A 15,894-nucleotide genomic window follows, 5' to 3' on the forward strand; every position below is an offset into this window, starting at 1 on the left:
GATTTTGATGTTTAATAAACGTTTAAACATCTTGAAATTGTTCAATTTAGTTCAATTTTCAGTCAGTTTTCAGGGAAAAGACTTTATTTTTCTACTTTAATTAATAATTTTGTTATTTCAAAGTACGAGATTTAAATTATGTGTCCTGAAAACTTTAAAATACTTTCTTTATTCTCAAATTAAGTAACAATTTTATAAAGTATCTAAAAATTAAACATATACGTTTACAAAAGTTAATCTTTGTTAAAACAGAATGATGAATGAAAAATATATCGACTACAATTAAAAGTATATATAATACACAAATATTAGAGGTAAACCAAATGATTGATTATAGTTTGATTAATAGGTAGTTAAGATTAATTAGGCGGTTAATTGGATTATAAATCAATAGCATAAACAAATAATATGTGGGTATGCGTCTCCATGATCAAACAAGTTAATTCAGTATTAACTATATTTTATTATGTTACTGAATTCATACGAGTATCTCTGAGTATCTATCTACTTCTGGACATGATCGACAAACATTATCATAGCTGAGCCAATTTGCACAAAATATTTATAAATTAACACGTACATGTACTGTACCTAAATCCCTGCAGTAATTTCAGAGATTAACATTTACAGGCATACAGCAGGAAAAACGTAAGGATACAACTCAAAATCTTGAACTTTCAAAATAAATCAAAACATTAAATTGCTAATTTAATTGTTATCTTTATGTGAAGGACTTGAAAATTACACGGATTTAAATTGTGTCTTTTCCAAGCCAGACGTGTTTCCCAGGCGCATAATTTTATAAATTTTGCCCTGAATACTAAAGATTTAACTTTATTTCCCCAATTAAGTTTACTACACATTCTAAATTAGCATCGTGTCTGTGTACAAAGGGACTGTGTTTTGAGGCATGAGCGAAACGCAACCGTGACCGTTAAAGACACGTATAAATCCGCTAAGACGACAATAATCCGCGGGCGTCGTTATTACGCGGCGCCGTCCTGAAAGAATTAGCCAGTCAGCTGTAAAGTGAAAATGTAACGGCCAGGAAACGATGGCTCTTGAATTTTGCAATGAAAGGACCTGGATAATTTCATTAGGTCCAGACCGCACAGCCGAATTACTTACGGCAGAAATTGGAAGTTAATTGGGAAGTGCTTCCTTTTATTTCCGGGAGCTTGCAAATAAGTGACGCGGCCCAAAAGCGTTTTTGCGGCCGCTTTTGGATATTTTCATTTAGGAAATATGTTTTTATTGGGCTTCTGTTTGGAGCGCCCAATTTAATTTATACTAAATTGAGTAAATTGAGTGGTTTTAGATCGGCCACGAAATGTACGTCAAATATCTCCTAAATTAATTTCGTTTGTTTAATTACGTTAGTTTACTGATTTCATAGCCATTCTTCGGAAAACAAATGTAATATATTCTGTTAAATATAGAAAAGTTAATGGTTTTCACATATTAGTTCATCTTTTTGAAAGTTTTTATATATTGGGTCTTAAAAAACAGTTTTATTATGAGAATGTTTTCTATTTTTCTTAAATTGTACAAGAAACAAACATATTTAAAACTAAAGTGACCTCAGAACTAGAGTAGTAGATATCAATTTAAAAAAATACGAGAAAAAAAACAAAAAAAAAAAAATAATTTTTGAAATTTAAATTTGAGTATTTTTTTCCAGGGAACCTTTAATTAAGATTTTCTGATTTAAGACGTAAATTGTTCATGATTAAGTCTTATGTAATAAAAAAATTGAATTGAAGAAAGTCTGAATATTTTTTTCTTCTCCTGAAGAAAATACACCCCTCACATTTGATTTTTAAAAACTGTTTTTACATATATTTCCGTGACCTTTGGTCCAATCGTGTTTAAATTTGGAATGTATAATCCTAAAATATGTACCTACAGTTCAATGTAATAAACTGTTTCCTTAATAACACAGTGGCGTAGATTTTGGGGTGCCACACTTTTTCTCGCCCTATTTTCCTTACAACAGTATATTTTATTAAATTATTAAACTTTTTATATTCTTTGCACAATTTAGAAGAAAAAAGTACTCTTGATTAATATTAACTACCACAGCCGTTTTCAATTCTAATTTTTTCTTCTAATTTTCTAAAGTTTCTCCTGAAGAAAATACAGCCTCTCAAATTAAAATATTAAACATTGTTTTTAGTTATATTTCCGTAACCTTCCGTCCAATCGTGTTAAAATTTGGTATGTTTTATACTAATATATGTACCTATAATTCAATGTTGTAAACTTTTTTCATATTAACACAGTAGCGTAGATTTGGAGGGTTTTACTCTTTTTCTCGCCCAATTTTTCTCGCCACTGAATATTTTTTAAAACTATTAAGTTTTTCTTATTCTTTACACAATTTAGAAGAAAAAAGGTTCTCTTGATAATTTTGATTATCACAGCCATTTTTAAGATATTTCAGTTTTACTATTTGAAGAAAATTAAAGTGAATATTAAATCTTAAATATCTTCAAAATGGCTGCGATAATCAAAATACTCAAAAGAACCATTTTTCTTCCAAATTATGCCAAGAATATGATAAGCTTAATAGTTTTAAAAAATATTCAGTGGTGTGGAAAATAGTGTAATATTAAACATTGTTTTTAGTTATATTTCCGTAACCTTCCGTCCAATCGTGTTAAAATTTGGTATGTTTTATACTAATATATGTACCTATAATTCAATGTTGTAAACTTTTTTCATAATAACACAGTAGCGTAGATTTGGGGGGTTTTACTCTTTTTCTCGCCTAATTTTTCTCGCCACTGAATATTTTTTAAAACTATTAAGTTTTTCTTATTCTTTACACAATTTAGAAGAAAAAAGGTTCTCTTGATAATTTTGATTATCACAGCCATTTTTAAGATATTTCAGTTTTACTATTTGAAGAAAATTAAAGTGAATATTAAATCTTAAATATCTTCAAAATGGCTGCGATAATCAAAATACTCAAAAGAACCATTTTTCTTCCAAATTATGCCAAGAATATGATAAGCTTAATAGTTTTAAAAAATATTCAGTGGTGTGGAAAATAGTGTAATATTAAACATTGTTTTTAGTTATATTTCCGTAACCTTCTGTCCAATCGTGTTAAAATTTGGTATATTTTATACTAATATATGTACCTATAATTCAATGTTGTAAACTTTTTTCATAATAACACAGTAGCGTAGATTTGGGGGGTTTTACTCTTTTTCTCGCCTAATTTTTCTCGCCACTGAATATTTTTTAAAACTATTAAGTTTTTCTTATTCTTTACACAATTTAGAAGAAAAAAGGTTCTCTTGATAATTTTGATTATCACAGCCATTTTTAAGATATTTCAGTTTTACTATTTGAAGAAAATTAAAGTGAATATTAAATCTTAAATATCTTCAAAATGGCTGCGATAATCAAAATACTCAAAAGAACCATTTTTCTTCCAAATTATGCCAAGAATATGATAAGCTTAATAGTTTTAAAAAATATTCAGTGGTGTGGAAAATAGTGTAATATTAAACATTGTTTTTAGTTATATTTCCGTAACCTTCCGTCCAATCGTGTTAAAATTTGATATGTTTTATACTAATATATGTACCTATAATTCAATGTTGTAAACTTTTTTCAGAATGACACAGTAGCGTAGATTTGGGAGGTTTTACTCTTTTTCTCGCCCAATTTTTCTCGCCACTGAATATTTTTTAAAACTATCAAGCTTTTCTTATTCTTTACTCAATGTAGAAGAAAAAAGGTTCTTTTGATAATTTAGATTATCACAGCCATTTTTTAGATATTTCAGTTTTACTATTTGAAGAAAATTAAAGTGAATATTAAATCTTAAATATCTTCAAAATGGCTGCGATAATCAAAATATTCTAAAGAACCATTTTTCTTCCAAATTATGCCAAGAATATGATAAGCTTAATAGTTTTAAAAAATATTCAGTGGTGTGGAAAATAGTGTGAGAAGAATAGGGTAACTCCCATAGTCTACGCCACTGTCACAACATGGAAAAAGTTGATTCCATTGAATTATAGACATGTTTTTTAATACAATATATATCAAATTTAAACACAATTGTACCATAGATTACGGAAATATGAACAAAAAGAAATTTTTTGAAATTTCTCCTGTATTTTTTTCAGAAGAAACTTAAATTTTCCTGTATTTTCTTCAGAAGAAACTTAGGTTTTCCTCTTTATTTAAAATAAATGTTAAAACAAAGTCTTTATTTGATTTAATCCTGGTTAAATTAGGTTATTTCCATCTTAATTATTTATTTTTCTATTAGTTCAAAATATTCTTTAAAGTAAAATATTAATATAACAGCTTCTAATTGCATCGTTTACTTAATGACTACTTGTGCTCGTCACTCGTGTATAATCCAATATAATGTGGCAAGTGATTCATAACATTCATGCATATTCAACAGGGGGGGACATCAATATCAACGCCGTCATAATTAGAATTTACGTGAAGTCGTAGATAATTAGTTAACAGGTTCATTACAACGACATGTAAGATTTTATAAATCAGTGACTACGATATTTATTCTTTGTGAAAAGTGAATTTAATAATTAACAAGTAAAATCAAATTTAGAATTTATTATTAGAGATTTTAATTCAAACAATCTTAGTACATTTTAGCAATAAATTTTAATTAATTCTAATTAATTATTTTGATCTACTGTTTTACTTTTTATAGTACAACAAATTGGATAAATTTTATTAGGTTTATTTATATGAAAAATCATCTTTCAAAATAAATAGATACCAAAAAATTGTTCAGTCGAATTCAGTTTTCAGTCAGTTTTCAGGGAGAAAACATTTTTAGACACAATAGGAAAATTATTGGAATTTCCATCCCTCAAAATGAATACATACCAAACAATTGTTCAGTTCATCTCAGTTTTTAGTCAGATTCCAGAAGAAAGATTTTTTTATATATCACTGTATAATTAATTTAATAATTAACAAATGAAATCAAATTTAAAATATTTTAGTCGATATTTTAATTCAAACAATCTTGATACATTTCAGCAATAAGTTTTAATTATTTTTAATTAATTAATTTGATCTACTGTTTTACTTTTTTTAGTACAGCAAATTGGGAAAATTTTATTAGGCTTATTTATGTGAAAAATCATTCAAATTCAATCCAAAAAATTTGTTAAGTTTAGCACAGTTTTTAGTCAGTTTTCAGGAAGGAGACTTCCTTAAATTTAGAATTTGGTATTATAGATTTTAATTCAAACAATTTTGGTACATTTTAGCTATTAATTAATTAATTTTATCTATTGTTTTACTTTTTAGAGTACAGCAAATTGAGTAAATTTTGTTAGTCTCATTTATATGAAAAATTATTCAAATTTCATTCCTTCAAAATGAATAAATACATACCAAACAATTATTCAACTTAGCTCAGTTTTCAGTCAGTTTTCAAGGGAAAGACTTTTTTAGACATCACTGTATAATTAATTTAATAATTAACAAATAAAATTAAATATAGAATTTTTTATTAGATATTTTAATTCAAACAATCTTGATACATTTCAGCAATAAATTTTAATTACTTTTAATTAATCAGTTTGATCTATTGTTTTACTTTTTATGGTACAGTAAATTGGGAAAACTTTATTAGGCTTATTTATGTGAAAAATCATTCAAATTTTCATCCTTCTAAACGAATATATACCAAAACAATTGTTTAGTTCAGCACAGTTTTCAGTCAGTTTTCAGGAAGGAGACTTTTTTAGACATCACTGTATAATTAATTTATTAAGTAACAAATAAAATTAAATTTAGAATGTGTTATTAGAGATTTTAAATCAAACACTCTATTAATTAATTAATTAATTTTATCTATTGTTTTACTTTTTATAGAACAGCAAATTGAGTAAATTTTATTAGCCTTATTTATATGAAAAATTAATTCAAATTTCAATCCTTCAAAATGAATACATACCAAACAATTATTCAACTTAGCTCAGGTTTCAGTCAGTTTTCAGGGGAAGACTTTTTTAGATATTAATGTATAATGAATTTAATAATTAACAAATAAAATCAAATTTAGGATTTATTAGAGGTTTTAATTTATATAGAAAGCATATAGAGTAGATTAATGTATAGAGTAAGGAGCAATTGTTTGTTTAGCTTCAATTTTAGCACAAAAAAGAGAAGTTTCAGAAAAATGACAATATTTAATTACCTTTTATGATCTGTATTAGTTTTGTCATTCTTAAAGTTTGAACACATAGAAAAATAATTTTATAAATAATTTCAAGGACCAAATTGATATAAATTAGTGTAATATTTGTAAATTAAAATAAACAAGTTTTAATTTTGTTCCATTTTATAACTAATTATCATATTTTAGTTTCATCATCATCTTTGCAAAAAATATGTATCCATTTTTAAAGACTCTATCTGAATATTTCAGACACTGTAACCTCATATGTCATATGAAATCGACCATCAAGAATTTCAAGTGATAAATTTTACTTCGAAGACGAAACCATCCCTTAAAGCAAAGGAATGTAGTCTTCACCGACATGCAATCACTTAGCTTACAAATTTTACGAATTAAACAATACGTCAGTGTGTAACACTAAAACGTTTTATACCCACACATTTACTTAATGTGTCTGGCAAATAATATGTAATTTTAAGCAATTTTCGATCTAACTAATGACCGTAATTTTCAAACTGATTAGTGGAAATAAATCAAGATGTATCCGGAGAATTACGAATAAGTACTTTTACTGTAAGGGAGAAAGCAAATTAATGGAACGGACTTAAAAACATAAAATATTACCTTCTGTTTTGTAGCACTAAACGGTTTCAGCTAATTAACTCAGAAATCATTGTTCCTTTGTTAAGTTTGAACATTATGAAGGAAACTCTCCACATCTTGCTGTGTGTTAATAATAAAAAAAATAATAATTATGAAGTTTTTACCTTAGTTAAACATACAATGTAGCTCCTCCTGAATCATTAAATACAGATTCAGTGAAGGAATATACATTTAATTGGATGAAATAATAAGATTTACGTTCAAAAATCCCATTCCTTCAACATACTGCATTTATAGATACGTCATTGTAATGCATTTCAATATTACTCTAAGCATTTGGTAGTTTTATTCCTAAAGAAGGAGTAAAAGTTAACTTACTTGAGTATTGGGCACAAATCAAGGGACATGAACTGCCATACGAAACATATTTTCAAGACTTCCAATCTTAAAAGTTGAGTCTTGCATGTTTATCCAAAAACAGGGGGAGAAGTTGATTGATTCCTCTGTATGGCCTGAATAATTCTCAACTTATTGGTGGCTGTTTCTACAGAGGAACGGGTATAATTTCCTGATCAGGTTCCTCGACTTAGCTTTTACATACTCAGTTTGCTGACGCCAAACAAGTTTAGAATCAAGAATAACACCAAGATATTTGGATTGATTGGACCATTCAATTTCATTGCTAACAAAACTTAGTCCATCTGAAATACTCAATCTACTCTAGTGAAGATTACTGCTTTTGGCACTTATATGTGTATTAATTTACACCTTTCACATGATGGACTTTAACAAATGGTCATCAAAAATGGATTGCTGCCAATTACTGTTAATGGTGGTATTTTTATAGCTGAAAGAAACTCTGTACTAAGCAATATGTTGTTGTTTAACTGGTGAGTTTCCTGGATAATATTTTAAAACTTTTACCAAGAAGAATTGAGGTTGATCCATTTTTAACCTCTTATAAATATTTAATTGAATTTATCTTTAATTTTAAATAAGTTTAACGCTGCTACGTCTTGAATATAAATAAGTTTGATGTACAGTTTCTAATTACTTTGACATCGTTCAAGTTTCCAGTCTTTTTGGTGTACTAAGATCTTGCTTTATTTATTTCTTTAAAGTCGCAAAGTGCAGACTCCTTATCTATTTACCCTGTTTCAAAGTCAGCAAACAAATCCATTAACACTTTGTAGAAAAGTTTTATAAATGTGGCTAAATATTTATTTACATAAGCGAAATTTCCTAATAAATTAATAAGACGAATATTGATTCAAAAAGGAATTTTTGGGCGCACTTAATTTATTAATTTCCTACTTTGATAAAAGTTTAATGGAGTAAAATTTCGCTTATCAAGGTCAAATATGTTAATTATCTTAAGGAATCTTCAAGACACTCGAGATAATTGCTCTTCTTGATCTAGAGACTAATTTGTCGCCAATTACAAAGCTCATTAACTGGCATTAAATTTTAATTAATATTGTAAATGCATTTAACTAAAGTACACATTTAAACCATGTAATATATAGTTAAAGTTTAAGAATTAAGTAATTTTAACTTTTTTTATGAAACAAACACATTAAATACTTTTAAATATACAAGGTGATAAATTTTCCTCATTATAGGACGCAAATTGTTTATAATTAATTATGATGTAATAACAAATTTGAATTATTATTTTAATGATCTTTTATAATAATTTTTAACAGATGTTGTTTAAATTTATCAAGACTAATTTTAGGCAGTGGGACAAAATATGTTAAATTGGGACCAATTCTATTTTTTTCTTCTAATTTTTTAAAGTTTCTTCTGAAGAAACTTAAAATTTAATTAATTAATTAAAATATGTTAAATTCTAATTTTTTTTCTAATTTTCTAAAGTTTCTGCTAAAGAAAATATAGCCCCTCAAATTAAAATTTAATTAATTAATTAAAATATATTAAATTGGAACCAATTCTAATTTTTTCTTCTAATTTTTTAAAGTTTCTTCTGAACAAAATACAGCTCCTCAAATTAAAATTTAATTAATTGATTAAAATATGTTAAATTCTAATTTTTTCTTCTAATTTTCTAAAGTTTCTCTTGAAGAAAATACTGCCCCTCAAATTAAAATTGAATTAATTAATTAAAATATGCTAAATTGGGACCAATTCTATTTTTTTCTTTTAATTTTCAAAAATATCTCTACTGAAGAATTTTCATCCCCTCAAATTAAAATTTTAAAAATTGTTTTTAGTTATATTTCCGTAACCTTTCGTCCAATCGTGTTGGTATGTTTTATGCTAATATATGTACCTATAATTCAATGTTGTAAACTTTTTTCATAATAACACAGTATCACAGATTTGAGGGGTTTTACTCTTTTTCTCATCCAATTTTTCTCGCCACTGAATATTTTTTGGAACTATTAAGCTTTTCTTATTCTTTACATAATTTAGAAGAAAAAAAGTTCCTTTGATTATTTTGATTATTACAGTCGTTTTTAAGATATTTCAGTTTTACTTTTGAAGAAAATTAAAGTGAACATTAAATCTTAAATATCTCCAAAATGGCTGTGATAATCAAAATAGTCAACGGAACCATTTTTCTTCCAAATTATGCCAAGAATTTGATAAGCTTAATAGTTTTAAAAAATATTCAGTGGTGTGAATAGTGTGGGAATAGGGTAACTCCCATAATCTATGCCACTGTAACAATATGGAAAAAGTTTATGATATTAAATTGTATGTATATATTTTAAAATAATACATACCAAATTTTAACAGGATTGGACCAAAGGTTACATAAATATAAGAAAGACAAATTTTTTAAATTTAAATTTGAGAGGATATCTTCAATATCACTCTTAAATTTTGATCACCAATTTAACAGTATAATAAAAGTTATATTTTATAAAACATTTTTAAATGTATTTATTTATTTAGAATTTATATTTAAGCTGCTACATTTTAAAAATACCCCAAACATAAGCCTTAAATCCCCTTTATACCAACAATATGTTGTAAAAAACTGGATAATTAAGCAAGATAAAATTTATTTTGTAATATACGCTGCCTGTGCTGGTTTTTAATTTTTAATATCTCGTGTGTGTCATGTAACTTGGCCTCCTAAACAAAAATTAAAATAACCCGGATTTATCATTTTCCAAACATTAAAAGCACACGGACAAGCTCCACCAAAATTACTTTCATAGACAGGTGCAATATGATGAATTATGTTAATTCCGTGATAGACTCATTTTCGCAGAGTACTAAATCCGAAAATGCGTGGTTCAGCAGCACGTGACGACAACTCCTGCATTGTAAATTATCCTGTTATTTGCGATGGGGGTTTGTCGGTCCAGTGCCTGTGGAATCCGCTTCATTAATCGTTAGATGCAATACATATAATTACACTGCAGTTGCTTCCAGCACACTCAACACAAATTGAATGACAATTAACACTAAGTTTGTTTTCCTTTACGCAGCCTCGATTCATGAGCTTTGGATGCAGATTTAATTAACGAAGTGTTACACATTGATAAATTAAAATTTTTATTTTAATTTGATTGATTGGGTTGATTTCAGTGAATGCAACAAATATTCAATTTATTCAGCATTAAATTATTGTTTACAATATAAGATATAAATATAAATATGTGAGTATATAAATGATAAAAAAATATTATATCTAAAAGTATACATATTTGCTTATGCAATAAAATAAATAGGATGATAAATAACCCTTAAAATTAATCTCTAATTCCCCACATTCTTGTAGCTGTCAAAGCTGAGTTAAACTTCTGACACCACTTTATCCTCTCTTCCTTTGTATCAGCCGATAATAAATGCTTTATTATTGTCTTGTCCCCTTTTCGCTGCATCACTAAAGTGACTTTGTCCTCCGGATACGCATCCCTCTCAATTTCCAGCAGGAAAGTATGTAGTCGAGTGCAAATGTCCGTACTAACAGGTGCCACATTTTCAGTAACACACTGCTTTAAACAAATACAAGCAATGGGTGCCATTACTCCTTCGTCGTCAGGATACTTCCAATAACTCAACGTGAAACCCTTCAACGAACACCACCTTCTGTGCCAAGCCCCAAAGCCACCGATGTCTTCGAACATGGTCAGGAAGCCTTTGTGCTTCACCGAAATTTCCAACTCACAGTTAATGTTCATGTCGACATAACCCTCCAAAGGGCTCAATAATGGGCAGTTGTTTAGTACCCAGTGGGTCTTATTGCTGGTTTGCACGGAAAACATGACGTAACCCAACAACATGAATGAACTGGCCTTAACAGTTGAAAGAGCTGTGTCGGTGTTACTTTGAGTTGCCAGTTTATTGGTACTTTTTCTGTTAACGTGATGCTTCGCATCCTGAGTCGACTCCTTTTTTGTCTCCAAACCGTACACTTCAAACCTCACGATGAAGTCACTGTATATGTTGCTCAGTGTAATTATATCAGGAATGCACAAATAGTTTTCAGTTGTTGTGGTCAATTTTGTTGGCACGACCTGCTCCGCACATTTTACTAAACATATAAAATGAAAGCCATTACCACCGACAGCTGCTAAAGCTTTTAAATACTGTTGCTTGAGGGGTAATCTAATGTTTGAAATCGTCAGAGTACCCTTTTCTAGAGGTAAACTCTGCGAGAGCCCATTGTTGGATTTTGTAGTACCATCAACTTGTATTCTTTGAGCCTCCTGTAGAGCTGCCTGATGCCTGTGGGTAGCCACCAACAACACCTTCTCAGCCTCCACCTGCTCCAAAGACCCGACGAATTCGGGGGTACTAGTGCACAAATCTAGAGCCTGACTAGTTTGAGCTATAATCGTCTGTTGCCTATTGACCTCTTCGTTAAGTTCTTGAGCCTTCTTGACTAGATCTGCTGATTCGTCACCATTATCTATTGACACTTGGTGACGCCAAGGTTGTCGTGTTTGTTTCACCAAAGGTTTCGTCATCTGAGCCTGTTGCTTCCTATATAAACTTACGGTGTGCTTCAAAAGTATCCTTTTCTCACCTTCTGCGTTGTCCATACTTTGTTTTCTCTTGAGCTTACCCGACAGACTGTTAAAAGGTAAAGTTATGGGGGAAATTACACTTTTTGGCGTTGATTCTTCGGAGTCACATAAACGAGTGGGAGTTACAACGTCATTATCTTCAGATACCCTGCCTTGCTTCGATGGAGTTGCTCCATTAGGATTTTCTTCCATTTTATCTAAAACTTCGTTTAAAATGTTTGAAACTATGCTTACGGTGAAGTTGTTACTGTGGGGTCTTTTATGAGAAGTTATTTGATAAACAATTTCCACACCATTACTTTCTGAGGAGTTTAAAGGTAGTGCAGGACTACTTATTGGAAAATCAAATTGATTTTCTTGAATCTGTTTTAAGTTTTTATCACAATTCATCTCTGGTACTATTGAGTGAGTACTGCCACGTTTTTCCATACTTATATCATTATCTTCTTTTATAGGCAAATGTGTTTGTTTTGACTTATCTTCGTTTGGTAAAGGGTTCTTGTCCATGTTGTTCTTGACCTGTGTAGTACTATCAATCGGATAATCCAATTGATTATCTTTAATGTGCTTTAAGTCCTCATTAAAATTTATGTCGCGTGTTAATGGGTGACTGTCTGAAGGAATACTCAAAGGTTTCTCAATGCTTCTTTGATGATCCTTTTCTTTGATAATTTCTTGTAAAGGTAGCTCTTCTTTTGAAACAACTTCTTTTGGTATGGGTTTATCGTCCTTATTGCCCTTGTTTTTGTTAAACCTATTGAGTAACATCTCCATCTCTTTTTGTCTTTGCTCCTTGATACTTGAAACTATTTCAGTTTCAGAAATAGTACTTTGAGCTTTTAAAATATTAACCAATTTGCCAGCAACAGTCTCTGATTTTGGTTCTGTATTTTGTAAAAAACTTGGATTAGTACAAGTATTTTCTTTAATATGTGAGGACTTTATTTTGTCTTGCTTATTTCTAATAGTAGCTTCAGATTTCTTCTCAAAGAGTGCCTTCCTTTCCAATACTGACATGAATACTGGATCTTTAACTGTCTTATCAGTACTTACTATCACTGGATTTTTATTTTTTATTTCTGTTGGTTTCGTTGATGTTGGTTTAACAGGTGTTGTCGTACCCTTCTTCTCAAAGTTTGAGTGAATATTGGCAAATCTGACATTAACCTCACCAATATTAATGGCTTTATGGCCACCTTTTTCATTTCCCATCTCTTTAGAATTTCTCGCAGTACTAACTGAGGAACTAGGTTTCTGAATTGGCTGCCTAGAATAATTATTGTAGCTGGTAGTTCGAGGTCTGACATTGACCTCATCAATATTAATGGTTTTATGGACACCTTTTTCATCCATCTCTTTACTAACTAAGGAACTAGGTTTCTGACTTGGCTGCCTAGAATAATTATTGTAGCTGGTACTTCGAGGTCTGTCATTGACCTCACCAATATTAATGGTTTTATGGCCACCTTTTTCATTTCCCATCTCTTTAGAATTCCACGCAGTACTAACTGAGGAATTGGGTTTCTGAATTGGCTGCCTGGAATAATTATTGTAGCTGGTAGTTCGTGTAACTGGAGGTTTCCAGGTTTTTTTAGTAAATTTTTCAGGTGGCTGAACTTTTGATCGGGTAAGGTCGTCTTCCCATTCTTTAATATTTTGTGCCAGGTTAGCTAACTTGTGTAAAACTGACTTACGCTTTTTGCTGTCAACTTTTTCACGTTCGTTTGGTTGAACTCTTTTACCTTCATTTCTATGTACTTCATTATCTCCTCCGGCATATAAACGTTCTAGTTCCTCCAGCTTTCTTTTTTCCTCATTGTTTAGGATGGATTTTCTCTCATTTGTGATGTCATCAGCAAAAGTTACCTTTAATTGTTTATTATTATCTGGTTCAATGTTTGGATCTGCTTGACGTAAGGAAGTTTTTAATTTAGTACCAGGGAACTGCTCAACCAACTCAATACGTTCATTCTTTTCTGTATTTATATTTGAAATATTTTCTTCAGGCATTGGATTGTCCAATTCCCACTCCTTAATTTTATTGGCCAGGTCAGCCAATTTGTTTAAAACAGTGTGTCTCTTCTTCTCTCCTTGTTGATGATTAGTTTCTTCATTTTTATGTACTGGTGAGTTAATCTCTGCATTATCCCCTCCAGCATATAAGTGCCCCAGTCTGTGTAGCCTTCTTTTAGCCTCTTCATTTGGGACAGTCGAATCTGAGCTGTAATCTTCCAATTTTTTCTCATTAATGGTACTCTCAGCTAAAGTTACCCCTGATGGTTTGTTATAATTTTGCTCACTCTTTGGAGCTTCTGATGAATCCACCATACATGAGGGACTTAAATTGGTATCAATTGACTTCTCAGCTGGTTTGTTTTGTAATTCTTGTCCTACGTTATTGTTTGGGATGTTATTGTTTTTTAATTCATCTAAATTATATGATTTTAAGGCAATATTCTTGGTAGTTTCTTGTATTAACATGGCGATGTCATTTGAGTACTTGTCCAACAGTTTTTGTCGTTCTCTAGCTCTATTCAAGATGTTTTCAGTAAAGGAGTCCATTATAATTTACTTAAAATACGATGCCACAGCAAAACAGCTTCAAAACTAATGGCAGAAGTACTAACCAGGTTTACAGTTAAGAATGACAAGTGATATGTTGATATGACACACTTCAAACTCAAGATGTGTTTATGGCGCCTAAACCTACTTTTTATTACATTAATTCAAAACACCATTAATATAAAAATGTTTATTTAATAAAGTTCAAGAGTCATAATATGATTTAATGGTAGTAGGGGGAGTTTAAGGAGTTGTCCAGTTTATTTTCGTGAAGGAATTTGTGTTTCGCATACTGGTCCATCAAGTTTCTGTAATTCTCGGTATTGTCTTCCATGGTTTGGAGCACGGCAACCAGAAGATGGACGGAACCCAAAATCGTGAATGTCAGCACGATTGACTCGAAGGCGCTTAGAGCCATTTAAAATCAGTGTTTCAGGTTGACGCTGGCACAAAGGTGTTGAGTTCCATTTATCTGCACTTTACTTCCAATTTTTCAGCAACATTTTTTTATTATTTTTAGGACATGCCGATTATGTGGCATTTATTGACAGAAAATTCAAACTGTATCCTTGGAAACTGTAAACAAATAACGATTCAAAAATTGTCTGAATGGCCTATGGTGTGGGTTTTCAGCATTCACTTAAAGGGTAACAAGGCGTCGCTTAATAGATTGTTATTTAATTATTTTCGAGAACGTTGGCTGGAAGGGTAGCTCGTAGCCTGCTAAGTGCTAATGTGTTTACAAATATCTCTATCTGATTAATGGATAAGCAAACCGAAAAACAGAGGCAGAACACGCTTCACAGAAGCGAGAAATTCATAAATCGACCAGTTTTTATTAACATCTGAATTTCCAGACTATTATCGTTCTTATAAAAGTAGACGCCTAGTTTTTATAAAAATGATTTTAATATTTCCATACATTTCCTGATTTTCCTGGCTAAATTGAAGGTCTAAAATGACTCAGATTGTTGATTAATTCATATTTAAACCTGAAAATAAGTACAAAATTAATATTTAACTGAAGTGGATAATTTAAATATATTTGAAGTTTGTAGACTGATAAGAAGTTGTTGAGGTCCAAAATTCCATCTCGAAATATTTTACTCATATTTTATAGGTCCAGGGTTAAAAATTTGCACACTAGATGGCAAAATATTGTTGATAACAAGGGTGATTATATTATTGATTAAAAATAAAGACTTATTAAAAATTTATACGTTTGAATTTAATGTTTATTTGAAGTTGTTGAGGTCCAAAAGTTTATCTCGAGATATTTTACTCTAAAATCAATCAATTTTTGTCGGTTCAGGGTTGAAAATTTGCACAATAGATGACAAAATATTGTTGGTAAGAAAGGTGATTATATTATTGATTAAAAGTAAAGACTTATTAAAAATTTATTCGTTTGAATTTAACGTTTAATTGAAGTTGTCGAGGTCCAAAATTCGGTCCAGTGTTGAAAATTTGCATACTAGATGACAAAATATTGTTAATAACAAGGGTGATTATATTATTGATTAAAAATAA

General features: G+C 29.8%; 2 protein-coding genes across 2 annotated transcripts in view; one reads left to right on the plus strand and one right to left on the minus strand.

Moving 5' to 3' along the window:
• Window positions 1-15,894, plus strand: part of LOC109602466 (glutamate receptor ionotropic, kainate 1) — a 309,420-nt gene that overhangs the window by 37,702 nt on the left and 255,824 nt on the right. The window lies entirely within an intron of this gene.
• On the minus strand, window positions 10,312-13,099 carry LOC109602156 (anillin-like). Its single transcript, XM_049962523.1, has one exon. The coding sequence runs from the start codon at window positions 13,012-13,014 to the stop codon at window positions 10,522-10,524; it is 2,493 nt and encodes an 830-aa protein (XP_049818480.1). The 5' UTR covers window positions 13,015-13,099; the 3' UTR covers window positions 10,312-10,521.

This window comes from Aethina tumida, chromosome 2 (assembly GCF_024364675.1).
Source record: "Aethina tumida isolate Nest 87 chromosome 2, icAetTumi1.1, whole genome shotgun sequence".
Classification (NCBI taxonomy): Eukaryota; Metazoa; Arthropoda; class Insecta; order Coleoptera; family Nitidulidae; genus Aethina; species Aethina tumida.